The sequence below is a fragment of the Gymnodraco acuticeps genome, unplaced genomic scaffold (genome assembly GCF_902827175.1).
Source record: "Gymnodraco acuticeps unplaced genomic scaffold, fGymAcu1.1, whole genome shotgun sequence".
Lineage (NCBI taxonomy): Eukaryota > Metazoa > Chordata > Actinopteri > Perciformes > Bathydraconidae > Gymnodraco > Gymnodraco acuticeps.
Window position 1 is genome coordinate 3,643,478 of NW_022990701.1, and position 19,347 is coordinate 3,662,824.

Consider the following 19,347-nt stretch of genomic DNA (forward strand, 5'->3'; position numbering starts at 1 on the left):
TTAGAGATTTGTGGATTTGTAATCTGTATAGACCCTGTCTTCACTTTTGTTTGTCTCTTTGCCTTTTGAGCGTCTCGACCTTGAATTGAAGGGATGGAAACACTTGCACACCGAGAAAAAGGCCGCCCTGTAGTTGTTGTTCATCCAACCGTACAGGATGGGATTGACACACGTTGAGCACATTGCCATGATATGGAAAACAGTGAAAAGCAGCTTAAAGTCCTTCATATACAACACAGTGCTGTCGATGTCGACCGCCAACTGGAAGGCATGGAAAGGCAACCAGCTGACGGCGAAGACCACCACCATGGTCAGCAGCATCTTCGTGGTCTTCTTCGTGCGCTGATGACGAATATTTCTACCAACATAAGTCAGCTTATTCCAGATGCGGATGTAGGCAACACAGTTGATGGCCAGAGGTAAACCGTATTGAATCAGAAGTTCTGCTATGGTGTAGATGCTTCCGTTCATGCTGCTTCCTGGCCACTTCTCTGTGCACACCTGAATAGACTTGTCCGGCGAAAGGTCGAACGTCCCATACTCCCTGAAGATGGCGAGCGGGCTGGCCAACAGGGCGCTGATGGCCCACGAGATGGCAATGACCAGAGCGCACATGTCTTTGGACATCTTGGTCTCTGTGTGGTGGACGATGCTCCTGTGGCGGTCCAGGGCAATGACGTTCATAGTGATGGTGGACACGTGCACGGCCAGGCCTTGAGCACACGGCAGCATGAAGCACAACACCTGACCAAACTTCCACTCGCCATACAGAGTATTGATGAGGGTGAAGGGCAAACACAGCGTGTTCACCAGCAAGTCTGCCACAGCTAAGTTCACAATAAAGAAATTGGTAACAGTCTGTAGATTTTTAAACATATAGACAACATATATCACTAAAGAGTTTCCAATGACTCCAAACACTATGATTATGCTGTAAGCCAGGATGAGAACAACTTGAACCCCAACCAGCTGTGTGCTGTCGTCCAGCTGCAAAATGTTCTCGTCATTTATTGCGCTGGTATTTGAGCAGCAGTTGTAAGATGTAAGTTGTGATTCTTCCACTTGAGTTGTGTTGAACTGATCCGCTGTATCCATGGCAACCAGTCCCCATAAGTCACTCTGTGAAAATAGAGATCAATTTAAGCGATGGGCGTACATGTTGTGACAAAGAAAATTTGTTTACAGGCAACAATCTCGCAAAATATCTTCAAGATTTCTTCAAAAACAATAAGAACATGAAGAAAAAAAGAGATGGTTATTTTCTTTTGGCATACATTTATAAATAATAAATGCAATAATTATGTAAATAATTATGTATTCTGCCAACAAACCACAACGGCACTGTGACTGTATTATTTGCATTATTTCTAGATTTTAAAATTAGTTCTAATTAAGAGGGCACAGATGCCTAGTAAATATCCAACCTGCATTACAGAGGAAGATCAACTATGATTTTTGATGGTAAAATCCCATGTGAATGCATCTTGTAAGACGAACAGAAGAACAGATGAATAGGAAAGAATAAATGAAAATAAAGTGTTATTGTCGTTGTACAGCTAAAACTAGGAGGTCTACTCCTGAGCAGTGCAAAAGAAAATAGAAAAAATTCAAGGAAATCTTGATGACTGTAAGTGTAATTAGCTTGATAAGTCTTGATGAACAAAAATACAAAAAGCCCCAAATTGGAAACCACGAGCCACTGTGCATTCCACCATGCTATCAGAGATGAGATTAAATGGGTGTAATAAAATATTATTTATGTTTTTAGCACTAGATTTAACACATTACACATCCCTAATGTAGGACAGCACATTTTGTATTTGTTAATTTAGCAAATCTCATTAAGTGCATACTGATCCTGGAGCTGTTTTACAGACATGAATTGCTGTAATAAGGGCACATTGATCCATATACAAATAACAATTTAACATTCATGAGCTTATTCTGTCAGTCACTCCAAACACTACAAATTGATATCTGATGATTTCATATATGTGTGTTTGCAGGTTTTGCATGTATTGACTTCTAATATCATAGGGCTGACCCATTGTTGTAATAAGAGATTTCCAATAAAAAGATGAATCATATAGTATACATACATTATTCTCCTTGAATAAAAAATGATGCTGTGAATATTTTTTACATATATCTATTTTATGTATCGTATACAAGTGAAGATAGGTGAAAACCTGCTGCTGGACTGGAAATCTAAAATGAGTATCTATTAACCAAATTAACCTACTCGAGCTATGGACTGTAGCCTTGTTATTCCACTGGTGTGTTATGTATCCATTACGCAAATAAAGTGGCTTGTTAGGTCAAAATACCCTTGGCACTGAGTTTCGTGACAGTTTGTGATTATTTATAAAGAAATTACAAAATGGTCCAGATCGAAAGATCAAATGCAATATCATCAAGAGTTTAACTCACCTGTATCTCTCTGATTAAGATCTTCAGATTACTCTCATTGTTTCTGCATCCAGTTAAATTGAGTGAAAGCTTTTGGCAAGCTTCTTCTCGGTCTTGGGGAATCCGGAAAAAAACAAAACAAAATGAAGCACTCAAACAACGAAGGATTGTTATTCTTCTTCAAGGAGGAACAACGCGTTGAACAGCAAAGTGCGCAAAATGTGCCAGTGCGCACTGCAGCCCTCGGGCATTGTGTGCGCATTACATGCAATGCAAGACTGAGAGACAGACAGATGAGGCGGGTCAAGTCACAAAGAGGAAACTCGTCCTGCCCTGACCAACATCCTCAACCCGAGAGATGATGTCTCTTTGCCGCACAATATGTCGTTTCAATGCACTTTATTCTGCTCCGGGCGAAACGGTTTAATAGCGTGTTTCCGCCTGTCAGTGCCAAATGAAGACGGATAAAGCTATTTTACATATTTAATCTGTGTTCATCTCTCAGTTATTAACCTGGGTGTGCCTCTAAAGAGCAATCCTTCACGCAAAAGTAACAAGAATGTTACCATCATGTCCATTAAGAAAAATCACACGATGGAAACTGTTGAAAATATATCTTAGCTTAAGTGCCAGCAACCAATGGAAACGAAAAGTCTGGCCTGACTTAATATGACTGCAGACCAAGTTCATACCAAGTGACCAATAACAAGTCAAAAGATCAAAAGATGACACAACAGAACTTCAGAAGTAAAATCCTCTAAATTAGTAAATTGAGACTGGAAACAGCACACTAAAGAATCCACTTGTAGCAGCAATCGATGCAACATCAGGATCAGTAAATCAAGATTATTCTCAGTCAAAGGATACAATGCTGTATTTTTGCTTTTAGAAACAAATTGCTCATTATCTACCGTATGACCTGGGGCCTCATATAACGCCGTGCGTAGGATTCACGTGGGAAGGTTGCTTAGTAGAAATCCGAAAAATAGGTCCATACATTCTCCGACATGTTCCGATTCACCGAACATTTATTGATATCAGACAATGATACTACAGATTATTCAATTATTAATTAAATATTTCGTTTTGTTATTGCATTCATTTGTATAGTACTGTATCATGTCTGTATCACCTTTTGTTTAATTTGTATTTTCTTTGGTTTTACACGCTCGAAAAAAATAAATAAACCAAACTAAACAAAATAATTAATGTGTATAATATAATAATATAATATCATTACCAAATTGGTATCAAATAAACAGTAAGCATTGGTAACACAACTTCCAAAGTTACAGTAAAATAAAAAGGACCCTGACTCGGACAATACACAATCCATGTTCAACAGAAGAGAATCAGTTAGGCTATATTGTTTGTACACATGGTACTTTACATATATCTGTTTGTTTAAGGCAGGGGTGGGGAACCTCCGGCCCCCGGGCCGTATACGGCCCGCGAGACCATTTGGTGTGGCCCTCGAGGTAATTTATAAACACACACAAAAAAGAAAAAAAATTAAAAAATCTAGACAGCAAAATAAATAAACAAGTGAGTGCCTGTTTTTCCTGGCCAAGGTCAGGGTCCTTGAACACAACACAAGCCTAACGTGTCATCACGTGGTATATGTCTCGTCTGACACGGGTGTAGTTCGAGCGGAGAGCACCAGAACGCCGCTCCGCAGTACCCATAAGGAGCCGTACACATGCTGCAGTTTTTTGCGTGGCTGTGTCTTAGCTGAAAGCCCAGTGGCGATCTGTCATACTGATCATACAGTCAATAACTTTGTTGTTATTAGCATCTGGTTAGCTAGCTATGCTAACGAATATAAGAAGCTTTTTCTACAACCAGTGAGGTAAAGGCACATCTTTATATGATCATTATAGTTATACAAAAACAAGATAATAAAGTAAACAGGTATAAAATACTATATGACAGTAAAAAAAGTTGTTATTAATAAACAAGAATACAGTTTGAAAGGGGAGTGATTTGTAAAATATCCATAAAGAAAAAGAAAATCTGCTTACAGTTCTGTTTCATCTGGGTGTTGAGAGATGTATCCATAGATCTCCTGATGTTGCTCTCAAAGTGCACCAGATTGATGCTTTTAACTTCAACATTTAAAAAATCTTTAGGGGTTAGGTCCCCCCCCACTAAAATCATGTTCACATGGATAGGAGTCTAAATACATTTGCACACATCTTGTGTCCATATCTTTCTGTTTGGGTGGTCATGCCACAACCGAGCACGTGCATGCATGCGTGAGTCATGGTGAGATATCTGGATTAAGAGGTTGCTTTTTCTTTGCACAGCATGAAAGAAAGGTGAAATGAGTGGGCTGTGATTTTAGTATTTTTAAGCAGAGGTCAATCATATGTACGGCCCTCGGAGGATGTTGAAAACATTGAAATGGGCCTTGAGAGGAAAAAGGTTCCCCACCCCTGGTTTAAGGTGTCCAGGTGATGCAGACAGGCTGGACCAGAGAGTGAGAGACATAACTGGACTCCTCACAGCAGTGAACTTCAGCACAGGTACAAAGACTCTTTTTTTCATACTGTCCAAAGAATCAAGAAAGATATTGGTTTATTAGTTATATTATTTATAAATAAATATATACTAATAAAGGACTGGCTTATCTAAAGCCAGTTGAGTAGCACTTGAAATGTTTGGCTCTATGAAACCTGATGTACTTATATGATTCTGTTTTCTTCAAGGTTGTGTCTTCCTGGTCGAATGTACTTATTGTAAGTCGCTTTGGATAAAAGCGTCAGCTAAATGCAATGTAATGTTTAAATGAATGAAGTATTGACTTGAATACACTGATATACATTCCATTAAACAATATACTAGATCACCTACACATAAGTGAAGTTGAGGGTTTTTTCCATGCAAAAAGTTACATTTAGATGTTAACAAGCAATATGATTTTGTCAGCTTTCTAATTTAATGTATTGAAGGCAAAGATATTTAACACATACTGTAGTGAGAACTGCTACTATTTATCTCTCAATATTGTCTGTTATATTCTTTCAGTGAGACAACAGAGAAAGCTTCTACAGTTGCACTACGTTTTGATAACAGTTAAATATTATTTTGATAATAACATATATTTCAATGTTGATGAACTTCATACTGTTCATTCATAATCTGATTGTCTTTGTAGCTCTGTTGAAAAAAAACAAAAAACATTACAATTACAACATAATTATATCTACTGCCCCTAAACACACAAACACACTGCTTTCATAAATAACACACTTGTTCTGCAATAATATGATTTATGTTTCCTGTCATTTTTGTTAGGAAAGGACATGCCTGAAAGACACAACATGTTCTCCTTCTCTGAGGGTCAAGAAGAACATCCAAGAGGAACATTAAAAGCTGATGTTATGAGATTTTAAGACCAGTACAGGACATTCACTAAGAAACTACTTTTATTGTAAAAACAGTCAGCTGATCGAATGCAGCTATTTCCACATCTACACTCCATCCGCTGATTATTTCTATTTGCCTCACTTTATGAGCTTCACATCACTTGTGCCTTGTACCGCAGAGTTTGCAACGTCACAAATAAATGGGGTCAATCTTCAGTCAGATGTGAATGTGTAATCTAACATTTTCAGTAAGAATAATGGACGAAAGGAGTGCAAATACAAATACAATTTATTGAAATGTGAACCAAAAGTTAATCAAAAATGTTTTAAATTAAAAGCACATATGGACAGAAGGTGTAAACATATTAAATGTATAAGTGAAGACATTTAGTCAAATAAAGTGACAGACTAGGCCTGTGCATTTTGTATCAGCTTTGCCCAGCATGGGCTCCATCAGGCCTGGTCCTCCTCGCTAAGGAAAGACCCTCAGTCCTCTCCAAACCAACAGACAGGACGTCCATCACACGGAGGTTTCTCCCTGAAGTCTCAGCAGCTCTCTGGACACCACGCTGTCTCAATCCGTCCACACTGAATATGAGAGGGGGAAAATGAAAATAATAAATGCTTTAGACCAGAGGTGCCCAGTATGTTGACCGCGGGGGCAATGCTGGTAGATCACGAGTCATTCATAATTAAAAAAATCCAGCTCCGTTAAAATAGACAAAACAGGTTTTGATCCCTCCTCCCTTGGCCTCCCTGCCACTTAAAGGGATAGTGGAAATGGAACCTCAAATAGTTTCGTTTTAACTTATATACAAGCATAATTACGTACCAAAACAATCACACCTGATTAAAAAAATATAATAATTGCCTTACGCATGTTAGAAGCACTTTATTGCAGCTTCCCCGAAGTTTTTTAGAAACGAAATGTTCGACTCAGCCAAACCGGAAGTGACGAAAACTTAGGAAGACGATACATAACAAACCATGGCGTCTATGCAGAATGAACGTGGAAGGGCAAATATACCAGACAAAGAAGAAGGATTGTACGAGGTATCCAGTGATGATAGCGAGTCAGAAACATCCTCTCGGCTTTCCTACGAAAATGTCGTTTTAGGAACTGAATCTGAATCCGGTTCAGTAAGCGACGATGGTGACAATATTGAGCCAGACGATGGACCATTACGTCCTTATTTGTTCGAGCCCGAGCTGATGGTTCACGGCATGAGCAATGGCGAGGATGACCAGGAGCCAGATGATGCACCCCTACGCACAAATAATCTTGACTGGTAGGTCCCTAAGCATAGCTCACGCATCTTAAGATCACCTGTAGCCTTTACAAATATTAATCATTGTTAACCAGTTAAGCCCGAAGGTCCCCCCAGTGGACCCCTCCCACAGTTTTTTTTCTCTCACATGTCTCAGGGCTTCTTAACATTTATGAAACTATTAATGTTTCATACCCTTTTAAAGGTAAGAAACTCCACTAACTGACAATAAGAACAATTGTTAGCTAGAAAAAACACAAGAGTAATACCAAGCCTTTGAATTAGCATTGAGCGAAACAATGCTAACTAATGCTAACGCTTTTTTACACACAACACACGGTAGAAATGCCCTTATTACTATATTAACTGCACAAACAAGATATACGATTTAAAGCTGAGACTCCACAGATTCCACACATGTAATGTCATCACTGTAAGACCTCGAATTCCTGGAGCTATCAGCCAGAAAAGAGAAAGTAAACAACATTCGGTTCCAAAAATATTACAATAATTACGTCTTACCTTTTTTTATTTGTGATCAAAAGTTGTGTTCAACGGAATAAAAACGCATCTCAAGGTTAATCCAATGTCGTTGTGTCACGTAGAAGTTTTTACTGATAATCAATCATCATATTTATGGCAATACTCGGTACCATAATAAAGGTCGGCTATTCAAATGCAAATGCTATTGAATGTCCGCCATTGTTTGTGCCCGTCTTCCTATGCTCTCGTCATCACCCGAAGATTCCCGACGATTCCCGAAGTATTTCGTTTCATTGAGAGGGCGCAGTAAAATTGAAAATAAAATGAAACTAGGCGCATGAAATTAAAAAAAATTGTTTATTATGCTTATTTTTAATAAAAATACATAAGTTAAACCCAAAATTCGCGGATTTCCACTATCCCTTTAATTCAGGAGTTTACTTGATTGACAGAAAAAGCGACCTATCGCTTTCCAGTCTGTTAACCCAGAATGCAAAGCGATACAAAATCAGTCAAGTGCCGGGAAAACTCAAATTAAGTTAAAGAGACAAACAAGAGACAAACAACAAAATGAGTGCGGGACCGAGCAAAAAGCTAAAGACATACCACTTCCACCCAGAATGGGAGGAAGAATAATTTTTTGTGATGTCACATTCAAAGGTTATTTGCCTTATTTGTAAAGCAAGTGTCGCTCTGCCAAAGAAAGGTAACGTGGAGAGGCATTATCGGAGTGTTCACAAGGCATATGGCAGCGACTTCCCTCCGAGTAGCGAGTTGAGAAAGAGAAAGGTCATGTATTATTGCTATACAAACATTATCTCGCAGTCTTAGTGTCGCCAACTCGTTTCTAATATGCAAAAAGACAAAACAAATGCGTCTATGGTCGGTGTATTTTTGATCTTTCCAATCGAGACGAGATCTCTCGTTCCCCCGTCTGTGTAGCTCATATATGGGATTTCAAAGGTCTTTTATTTTGAAACTCCACATCAGAATGTCCTGATTTTTTCTGGGTGAGTAGATGGGGTGTCCTTCTATCACCCTGCAGTGAGATGAGTCTTGGATCAGGGAGATATTTCGTTTTATTATTATCTAAACACGGGGCTGATAGCTCATATATGGGATTTCAAAGGTCTTTTATTTTGAAACTCCACATAAGAATGTCCTGATTTTTTCTGGGTGAGTAGATGGGGTGTCCTTCTATCACCCTGCAGTGAGATGAGTCTTGGATCAGGGAGAGATTTCGTTTTATTCTTATCTAAACACGGGGCTGATAGCTCATATATGGGATTTCAAAGGTCTTTTATTTTGAAACTCCACATCAGAATGTCCTGATTTTTTCTGGGTGAGTAGATGGGGTGTCCTTCTATCACCCTGCATTGAGATGAGTCTTGGATCAGGGAGAGATTTCGTTTTATTCTTATCTAAACACAGGGCTGATAGCTCATATATGAGATTTCAATATGAGATTTCAAAGGACTTTTATTTTGAAACTCCTTACATTTTACATTTACTCGTGGTAGTTATACGTAGTTTGTTTTAAATAATTATTGATCACATTATATAGTACATATTTCTTAATTTAATATGTTTGGTTTGTTTTTATAGGTGCTTTTGTTATTGACCGAGTAAGCGCTGGGATTTTACCGTAATGCTTCTAATATTCGCGCACCCCAATATCACGTGCGGGCTGGCTTGACTGTGTTTTCCCAAGTGGAGGCTGGCTTGACCGCAGTTCTGTGTGCGAGGAGGCGGGGCAGTTTACACACACGCAGCTGCTACATGCAGCAACACACGGCTGGGTTGGCGGAGAGAAGCGCTCCAAGGTGTGGTTAAATGTTACCCGTCTCGATGTGGACAATGCTCGTTACCAAAAGTGCAATAAGAGTTTAGCATGTAAGGGCGGTAACACGAGCAATTTGTCTAAACATTTAGCAAAAGTGCTCCACATTCAGACGGAGGAATGCACCGGGTTCGACCGTCTTTCTAGCAGCTCTGTAGCCCCATCCACGAGTAACGTTTCCACGTCAGGTGTTATTTATGCTAGCAGCAACACACGGAGTTAACTCAAACATGGGTTAATGATTAGAGGTAACTGAGTTATTTAGTTTGTTAAAGTTTCAGCTATTCTGTTTACAGTTCTGTCATCAGATTATTTAATATGATTTGTTAAAACACTGTTGTTTCTTTTGATGTGAAATATTATTTATTTAATTTAAATAAAAAGCAATGTTAGTTTTGTAAACAATTTGTTAAGTTAATTTAATAATATATGTATTTTTGAATCAAGTATTCATCTTTATTGTCTTCATTGTTAGTTTCCACATGCCTAAAACAACCTCAAGCTACATCTAAAAGTTGATGGCTAAATAAGAGCGTTTGATAAATTGTGCAAGGCGTAATAGTCCGAATAGTCAATTAATCGTTTCATTAATCGACAGATTAATCGATTATCAAATTAGTCGTTTGTTGCAGCCCTATTGTAGTTATCCCATGTATAAATAAAACGTGTTATTCAGCAACCCTTGCAATTTGGGATATTATTTTGGGTTGGTAGACCTCGGTGAGCTGGTCATTTCAAAAGTAGCTCACCAGCCAAAAAAGTATGGGCACCCCTGCTTTAGACAATAAGAAATATAAAGTTGACTGTTGAGTTTCTCAGTTTTTTTAGATTGTCAATACTATTACTGTATAACTAATACATCAGGTTAAGAGGCATATTCAAATAAAGATTGGTCTTTAAATACATTTTGTCTTTTGAATTGTTTATCTAAAGTCAAGGATCTAGAACTGGTACTTAGTTTTAATGATACAGTCTGGTTATTATGCTGTTTGGAGGAGGCCTCACAGGTAAGAGCACTAACTAGCTACCATCACATGTACCTTAGCTTGACTTAAATGTATTAAACGTATAGTTAAGTGATATCAAAATATAAATAACTAATGTCATGCAAACATATTAATATTTGCTTGATTCCAGTGTTGAATTTAGCACAATTGCATACAAACGTTAAGGGATTTTAAGATTCTGAAGTATTATACTAAAAACTCAATAACTTAGATTATTATTTATAGTTTTGCTGAATAGTTCCATGTCCGCTTACCTTAGAACGTAAAATGCCACGGCAGTGTGCAGATGGGGAGCATGTTAGCTTAGTTTGGTAGCTTCAGCTAGCCCTGGAACTTTCAGCTCGGTGGCAGCAGGCTCCGCCTCTTTGCCCTTATTTGGAGCAGGCGGGAGTTGAACTCTGACGTCACTGTCGAGCCGTTAGTGGCCGACTCCGCCTACTAAGGGCTTCACGGCAACTCTGCAGAATCCTATGGGTGACGTCACGGACCCTACGCCCATTTATATATACAGTCTATGATTGCGGCTAAAACATCCAATCAGCGAGCTAAGGATCTTTCCTACGTCTGTTTCCGGTATTGTTCCTGTAATGAGAGTTCACATTTATGCTGCATTGAAGGGTGGAATTGACTACACACCTTCAGAAACATAATTTGCTTCAGATATAACTCATAGCAAATAAAGTATACAAATATAAGTAATAAAAAGATAAAACACTGGCATGTAATTTACGTTAGAATAAATAGAATGGTTTTGAATAATAGATGAGAGTAAAATCTACGTCACTTTTTTTGTATGAATTTATGTTTCATCCAATCACAGAGCTTGTTGACTTATCACAAGGTTTGTCAAAGCGGACAGGCCAGAGCCCTAGAGAGATAGGCTCTGGGACAGGCGTCTTCACAGCAATAGCTGGGGATTGTGGGTAGTGTAGTATCTTTGGCGCTCCACATTTAAGAGAAAACAAGTTGTTTCTCAGAATTGAAGGGGAAAAATACAAAAGCATTGTACACAATTTAAACCTATCAATGTTGTGTAATTAACAAAGGTAATCTGGTGTTTTTGAGTTGATGAGTAGTGGAGATATCACTGTCAAATCAATCGACAGTAAGGAGAATACTTACTTCCGTGTGTACAATTCTCCGTTATCCAATGGGAATGGACGCTCACATTGCCTTTAAGCCAACATAAATGCCGACATAAATGGATGTGCTTCCCTAAGCGTCAAATACCGTCGCCGATGGGAATACATTGCAATCAGTTGAAAGCTCTTTGCGTCCGTTTATGAAGCTGAAGGAGCCTCGGCACGTCCCAAATGGACGCCACGGGACCCTGACCAAGCGTCACTCCTGGACGCTTAGGGAGTGAGAGTGTGTTGCGATATTACGTAATTTTGGATGGTGGACCCACAGAGAGTTGCTATCAGAAACAATGCCTGACGCGTTTTGGACGTAATATGGTATTTTTTTACATTATCAAGCATCGCTAACACTCAGAGCTAACCTGTACTGGAGAGCACATGTTTTTAAAAAGCAGGAAATAAAAAAGGAACTCACCTTGGGATAAACCCGCAAGAGAAAAAGCATTTGAGCTCCATACATGTTTCAGAAATAATCCTTGATGTGGTTTAGAACATGATGGCGTTTTATCACAGCAGAATGTAACTTTATCTCCGGTAGAATTCTGATCAGGCATTAGCTCAGTCTCCTCTTTTTTTTCTTTTTCAAGCTAAGAACCCAAAATCCGCGTTTCTCTAACAGGGCTGGAAGAGGGATATAATATAAGGGATGTCTAAAATGCATGATCTGTTTGTATTTTGAGAAAAACACATCATAGACATGTTTTTTTGTATATCTGAGACCTATAATATATGCCTAAAAATAGCATGATAGGTGCACTTTAATAGTATTGCTATTCTTTTTCGGTGTACACTGAACAAACAGAAACGTTGGCTTTAATTAAATGTATTATGTCAACAAATTTCACGTAACTGTATTAGGTTAGTTGAAAGCAATAATGTTAAGTTGAACCTAATATGTTGTATTTAAACTTAATATTATTGCTTTTAACTAACCTAATACAGTTATGTGAAATCCATCCATCCATCTTCTCCTGCTTATTCGTGGTCGGGTCGCGGGGGTAGCAGTTCCAGCAGAGAGCCCCAAACTTTCTTTTCCCTGGCGACATCAACCAGCTCTGACTGGGGGATCCCAAGGCGCTCCCAGGCCAGCGAAGAGATATAATCCCTCCACCTGGTCAGGTCTACCCCTTGGTCTCTTCCCAGCTGGACGTGCCTGGAACACCTCCCTAGGGAGGCGCCCAGGTGGCATCCTAACTAGGTGCCCGAACCACCTCAACTGGCTCCTTTCGACGCGAAGGAGGAGCGGCTCAACTCCGAGTCCCTCCCGGATGACCGAACTTCTCACCTTATCCCTAAGGGAGACACCAGCCACCCTGCGGAGAAAACCCATCTCGACCGCTTGTATCCGCGTTATGTGAAATCTGTTGACATAATACATTTAATTAAAGTAAACGTTTGAGTTTTTTTAGCAGTGTAGCTTTCAGTGGTGTGGAAACCATTTCACAGTTTAAATGTTTGGTCTGTAATATCCCGCAAGGCTGTGTCATGGGTGAAAAAACTGTTGAAAATAATGAATTTGAAATTTACTTCAGCTTAACTAGCAAACCCAAAGCAATATATTTTAATAACAACAATAATTATCAGGGTTAAGAGTGCATTAGTGGCATCACTGCCCTGTAATGGCCCCTTGCTGTATGAATGGATGGACTGTAACCATGTTTATGCTTCCTAGAGACAGACTGTGTATGTGTGCTCTCGCTATAGATGCATCCTACTCTATTTTTACAGAAACTTGATTTCTAAAGCAGCCATGTGATCCATGTTTGATGTATTTATTGGAAGCTAAATTAAGGAGGCCCTTGACATCATGTGGGAATAAAGATATGAAAATCAGATTTCCCTCAGTGAATCCAGGCTAAAAGCTAAAAGCCGTCAATGTTAGAGGAGACAAAACTCGGTTACTCTTCAATCTCAGCGGGGACTCTTGCACCTGCACACCGCTTAATAGAACTCGGGGGCTTGAGCCATTACATCGGCCTCTCTTGAATCAATACATAGTGCTTCTCAGCAGGATCTGTGCCTAAGTGTAATGGAAAATCAATTATCCATCATTAGCACTGGTGCTGTTTGACCTCAGTGACTTTATACAATTTACTATCCTGAAGGTCCAGCAGGTGTGTGTGTATATACAAAGTTTGACAGAAAAAGTGCTGGTGTTCATTTGATTCATCTGAGCTTAGGTTGAGAACTTGTTAAAAACCAAATGCATGTGAATAGGTAAGAATAGTAGCACACAATAATAATCTCACATATATTTTAGGTTGACATGGTTACGGCTTAGTTACTGAAGTGTGAAACTTCAATAAAACTTTATTACAGGTGAACGTGTATGGGGGGAAAATGATGTACTTCCTGTGATCAAGGATGATTTTTGCCGTTGGGTGCATTTCCTTTATCTTGAAACATTAGCAAAGTATAGCACTATCTATCGCAGCTAGGATGATATAAAAATAGTCTACAGTTTGCACCCTATATACTGTGCCTTTAGAGATGCATCTGGTCGAGCAGCATGACTTCCCGCAGAGCCCCGTTAGTCAGCAGAGAGACGAGTGATTTTTAAATCCTTAATTACAAACCAGTTTGCAGTCTCTCCTCCATGGATCTGACACCCCACATCTCTGTTCTCCATATGCCTGCTCACAAAACGTTGGTGTGCGCTCTCTCAGAGTTGTTAAAGTTTTGCCTTGCGATCTTGGAGACAGGGCTGTATCGTATGCCGTCTAGATGCATTCATAGCTTTTATTTAGGTTTTCAAATTAAGCTCTGAATTTCTGTCATTATATTCCTATGGTTCATGGACTGTTCTTATATAGCGCTTTATCCAGTCTTTACTGTCGTTATTTTTTATTATTTCATAGTGTTGTTAAATTGCTGATTGACCAGCCAATTAGTACATTTGTTTTTTTTGTGCGGCAAGCTAGAGAACAAAATGTTTTTTGACCTCACTTTCTAACATTGTTTTGTAAGTGTAAACACCAACACATATGCATGAGTATTGAGTATAAATCTGAGTATCTTGTTGGATTACAACATGTTGTAACTTTGGGAAACAATCATATCAATCTTTTTCCATTAAGTTCATTTGGAGATAATTGCATAGATGTTTGTATATTGAGCGAGATAAAAGGGTGTAAGGTGGACTGTTGCACCAAGTGTTTCTGTACGTTTTAAATATTTGATCACCCAAATGTGAAATATATAAATAAAGCTTTTATATAAATGACATTGGACTTGGTTTCCCATACCAATTTCTGTTTTTTAAAATAATTAAACTATCATAAAGGATCTCGCCAAACGTACATTTTTCAACCATTCAGTTTGATGTCTGTTTTATCGACTGACATTAACTTAATAGCTTTGAAGGCACACACAGATCCCAAACCATTAAACTCTTATAAAGATTCATTTATTTTTTATAAATATAAACTCCTTGATTGTCACTTAGTGTGTCCTGTTGGCAGTCATTTGAAATGTAATCCCTTTTAACAGCAGCAAGATTATTGATTTACAACACTAATCCTCTTATTCTTGAAATAATTTATCTTCTAGAAATTATAAAACATTTGTGCTGACCATTAAGTATCTCCTGTTATCTGTAAACATGGCTATTTGGCTTGCTGGCTTTTAAATCTCAGTGGAAATACTAAAAGAATGTCGCCATGACGAAATAAAGTTATTCTCCGCAGTAATGAACTAAATATTTACGTCTAATTTAACTGTTTATGGCTTTTTTTTATCTCCGGCCCTGTATTCATTTGTATAGTCTGTTCTCTTGTGCTTTCATTTTTTTTAAACTGCTCTGTGTAAATGGGCACAATCCAGGAACTTTAGTAATAATAGTAAAGATAAACTTTATTTATCCAGTACTTCTTTTTAAAGCATGCATGCGGTTACAAAGTGCTTAACATCTTAGAGCTGTGACTAATACATTTCAACACTGCAGTAAGACACATAAAACCAGAGAAATACAAAAATATAATGGAATAAAATGTACACTGATGGCAGCAGAGAAGATAATATAAAAACATTTGTAGTTTTGTACAATCATGAAAATCAGAGAAAGTAGAAATACATGCTGAATAACCAACAAATATGACATTCATCCTTGCAATATATTGAAAATACATTAAGAAGAAACATATTGCACTTTGTCCAAGTAAACCTTTTAGCAAGAGCATGAAATATGTTTAGTATCACAATTTAAAAACATTCATTACAGCATTCATAGCAACTCTTCCATCTGCAGACACCATCATGTTCCCATAGGTCACTTTCTCCTTTCCAGATTACTGTTGATTTTTATCTCAGTCTTCCGGAGTTATGAGTCAACGTCAAACTATAATCTACGAGCTGTTACTGTTAATTAAGATAAATGCTGAACACCGGAGCCTGGTGAACATTAGTGATGAATAATGTATTAATTTAGACATCTAACACAAAAGGTTCGGTCACGACAGCAAACTATCAAGGAAAAGACAAATACAACTTCAGTTAAAATAAGGTAAAAAGTAGAATTCTGACATTTCTATTACAGTTGACACTTTTTTTTCCCAATGTCTTTTCGGCTCAACAGCAGGACTTCATTTCAACTCCCACCAGTGCGCTGCATTAGTCTTTCTCATGAGGGCCGTCTCACCAGATAACGTCAGGCTGCCATCCAGATGGTGAAGGAGACGAGCAGCGTGGGTAAAACCGTGAGCAGCGTCACACAGCCCAGATACAGCGGGACTGCTACACCACACAGTGCAGTCAGATAGGAGCTCTTCCTGCTGCAAACAATCTTCCGTACTGCTGTGCAGAACTACAAGAAACAGTGTGAGAATTAGTGATCTGAAGCTAAGTAAATCTCAAATTAGCTTGGCAGTACATGTCATTTAGGCACAAAGTAACACTAGATGGAGCTACTCTCCTCGTGAATAAGTAAAGTATATTTTTACTTCAGTGGACAGAGGGAAACAACTCTGCTGTTGAAATATCCTCATGTTAGTAAGTGTGTTTCAGCTTACATTGTTTTTCACAGGAAAACAACTGACATGCAAATGCAGTTGACTTTAAACCTTTAGCTTTTGCATGTGACCTTTCTCATACAACAATCTCAGGGTGCAAACACAGTAATACCTGTAAAGAAGTCAGATTACTGGATGGTAGGTTAAGAAGCGAAATCATTTCTCAAAAGAATAATGGAAAGAAGTTGTTCAACAATGACAAATAGTCAGAATGTTTTCTCATCTATTTAGTAGAAGACAGTTTGTAAACCATACTTCATAGAATATTCCAATAATATCAGATGGAAGGAGATTCCTCACTAATGCTGATCAAATTTAAATGAGGGGAAACACACTTTCCAGTCCTGGTCCTATTCAAAAATTGATTTTGAATACAATACATTCAGCATTCTGACTTGGGGGGAAAACAATGGCTGTCTTCCAAAGTTATTAACTATGTTAATGTCCTTACACTGTAGCTCAGGAAAGAAGGTTTGTCAAAGGAAAACAACTTGGAAACTGGAAAATACCTACTTATGAGAAACAGTTTTCCTGTTAAAGCCTCTTGCTTTGGTTCAAATCAAGCATTTTTCCTAGCCTGTGGAATGTGGGTTTCGTTAGAAAGGCATATCGTTTTTACAGCTAATATGGAAATATTACTTTCTACTGACAGGTGCTCAGAGTCAGACTGTACCTGGTATGTCTGGTAGCTGATGGACATGCCGTATCTGCAGTACATGACGTAGTGTTCACAGTTGTACCACAGTAGGCTGTAGTTGACCTTGCCCAGGAGTTTCTCTGCCCTTCTCGCTACCTCGTCCCCGTCCAAAGGAGGCTGGCTGCATAACTTGTCCATGTGGTTGACCAGGATCTCCGAACCGTACGCAAAATCAGCCAAGGAGTCCACTCTGACGCTGGCAACCTTAGCGATGACTCCCAACACCAAGCGGTTATTTGATACCATCGTTGAAATTGCAGATGTATTCTTGGTAAACACAGGAAGGATGTCCGGGATGAGATGAGCCACACGATTGTCACCCAAGTAGATACCAAAATGTGTAAATAATGTCCTGGGGACTTCCAGTAAATCACCACGCTTGTAACGGGACGAATCATTTTTAGATTCCTCCTCCTTTTGGGAAGCTACGTAGAAAATGTTGAGTAGTTGGTAAAGAAACATGATGGCAGTGTGTGGTAAAGAGCTCGAAACCCGTTTTTATTTTAGAGGGAATTGGGAGGGGCTAGAGCGGTTAATAGGATTTAGATATTGGTCAATGTCTCAGTAAGATTTTGACAGAAATAAAGGAGCTTTCTCTAATCACTTTGCTGTGTGGTTGGATTTTGAAACTCAGGCTTTGTTGTATTAAGGTCAGGGGTCCTCATTAAGGAGGCTGAATTGGCAACAAGTTAAATCTTTAATTTGAAGGTTACTGAGAGAAATCCAACCAAAAAATAACAACCATTGTTTCGTTGACTAGACATCCCTTATCATTTGTTTCATCGTTATTCAGCACTTTTTAGACATTTAGAAAACATATATAATCACATAGTTATAGAAATAGTAGTGATGTGTAGGATTTAAATAAAAAAAGAAACTTAATATAAAATAAAATATATAGTAAAATACAAAGGTATAGGTGTTGTATATAGCATTAGGTGCATTACTTTTGATGTGTTTATTGTAACTTTTATTGTAACTTTTTGCAGCACATCTACACTATACATTTACACATAAACTGTGTTATTGTTTCAGAATCTTTGAACCCATTGACTATAATTGCAACTTGAGGTGTGAGACTGGAGATGGAGTTAAAGATGACTAGTACGACTGGATTGTTTTCCACACAGAATTGTTAGCAATATTTAACCAAAGACTTCTCAACTGTGATTGAACAATACTATTGTTACGTCAGACATTCAGCAAATAAACGCAGAATCTATGTATATGGACTTCCGTTTGAACTTTTACAGTATATGATTGAATATCACAAACACTATATCATATGATGGCTTTGCTCTCACTGGCATGTGTTCTGAGATGTAGGCTGCGTCCACTCACTCAAGTAGAACAAATAAATAGTTTATAAAACATTTTTATATTTAATTATATTACGTTAGTTGCAAGAGAATTCCAACCACATACAATACATTTAGATATTGTTGTAGTCAATGTACCACTGTATATTCTTTGTGTGCACTCTAAGTTATGTGTAAACTGCAGTGGGCACCAGAGATTAACTCTAGGGGGTGCAGTGGGGTAGCTTGACGTTTCATAGAGGGTGCTCAAACATTACCAGTGCTACAGTTGAATTTTCTACTGCAACACTCCCCACACACACACACAGTGTACCCGCAACTGTTACAATGAAGGCTCGATAATCAGCTCACGGCATATAGGTGTAAGCAGGGCTAAAGTGCTATTTTTACAAGTGGGGAGTGGACCTCACGTCTACTAGGAGGGACCTCACCTCCTCTAATGGGGTCCGGGGGCATGCTTCCCCGGGAAGGTTTTTTTTTAAATATTGAAGTTAAAAGCATCAATCTGGTGCACTTTGAGAGCAACGTGAAGAGATCTATGGATACATCTCTCAACCCCCAGATGAAACAGAACTGTAAACAGATTTTCTATTTCTTTATAGATATTTCACAACTCCCCTTTTAAAACAAACCGTTTGAGACCCACTGAGATAACTAGACTAAATATAACTATCTAAACACTGAGAGTCCTTTACTTCACCTGAGCTGAGGTTATCTGAGACTCTCAGTCTGACAGGAGAGAGTTCTCCCTCCACCTTGTTGTTGAAAAAGCTCCTTATATCCGTTAGCTTGGCTAGCTAGCACCAGATGC

At 38.5% G+C, this 19,347-nt stretch overlaps 2 protein-coding genes across 2 annotated transcripts; both read right to left on the reverse strand.

Annotated features, from left to right (window-relative positions):
* Positions 1-1,116, reverse strand: npy2r (neuropeptide Y receptor Y2). Its single transcript, XM_034231547.1, has one exon. It carries the CDS (start codon positions 1,093-1,095, stop codon positions 1-3), a length of 1,095 nt encoding a protein of 364 aa, XP_034087438.1. The 5' UTR covers positions 1,096-1,116.
* Positions 1,117-15,844: 14,728 nt separating this feature from the next.
* On the reverse strand, positions 15,845-17,679 carry LOC117556230 (lecithin retinol acyltransferase-like). The gene is made up of 2 exons (XM_034231525.1): positions 17,194-17,679; positions 15,845-16,315 (listed from the first exon to the last, which is right to left on the reverse strand). The coding sequence occupies exons 1-2, from the start codon at positions 17,677-17,679 to the stop codon at positions 16,160-16,162; spliced, it is 642 nt and encodes a 213-aa protein (XP_034087416.1). The 3' UTR covers positions 15,845-16,159.
* Between the last annotated feature and the right edge of the window lie 1,668 nt (positions 17,680-19,347).

What these genes read in the sequence shown, in the direction of transcription:
- npy2r (XM_034231547.1), bottom strand. Translation starts at nt 1,095, where the DNA reads ATGGATACAGCGGATCAGTTCAACACAACTCAAGTGGAAGAATCACAA.
- LOC117556230 (XM_034231525.1), bottom strand. Translation starts at nt 17,679, where the DNA reads ATGTTTCTTTACCAACTACTCAACATTTTCTACGTAGCTTCCCAAAAG. An exon ending in TCAGCTACCAGACATACCAG is followed by an intron (nt 16,316 to 17,193) that starts GTACAGTCTGAC and finishes TGTTTCTTGTAG; the next exon opens with TTCTGCACAGCAGTACGGAA.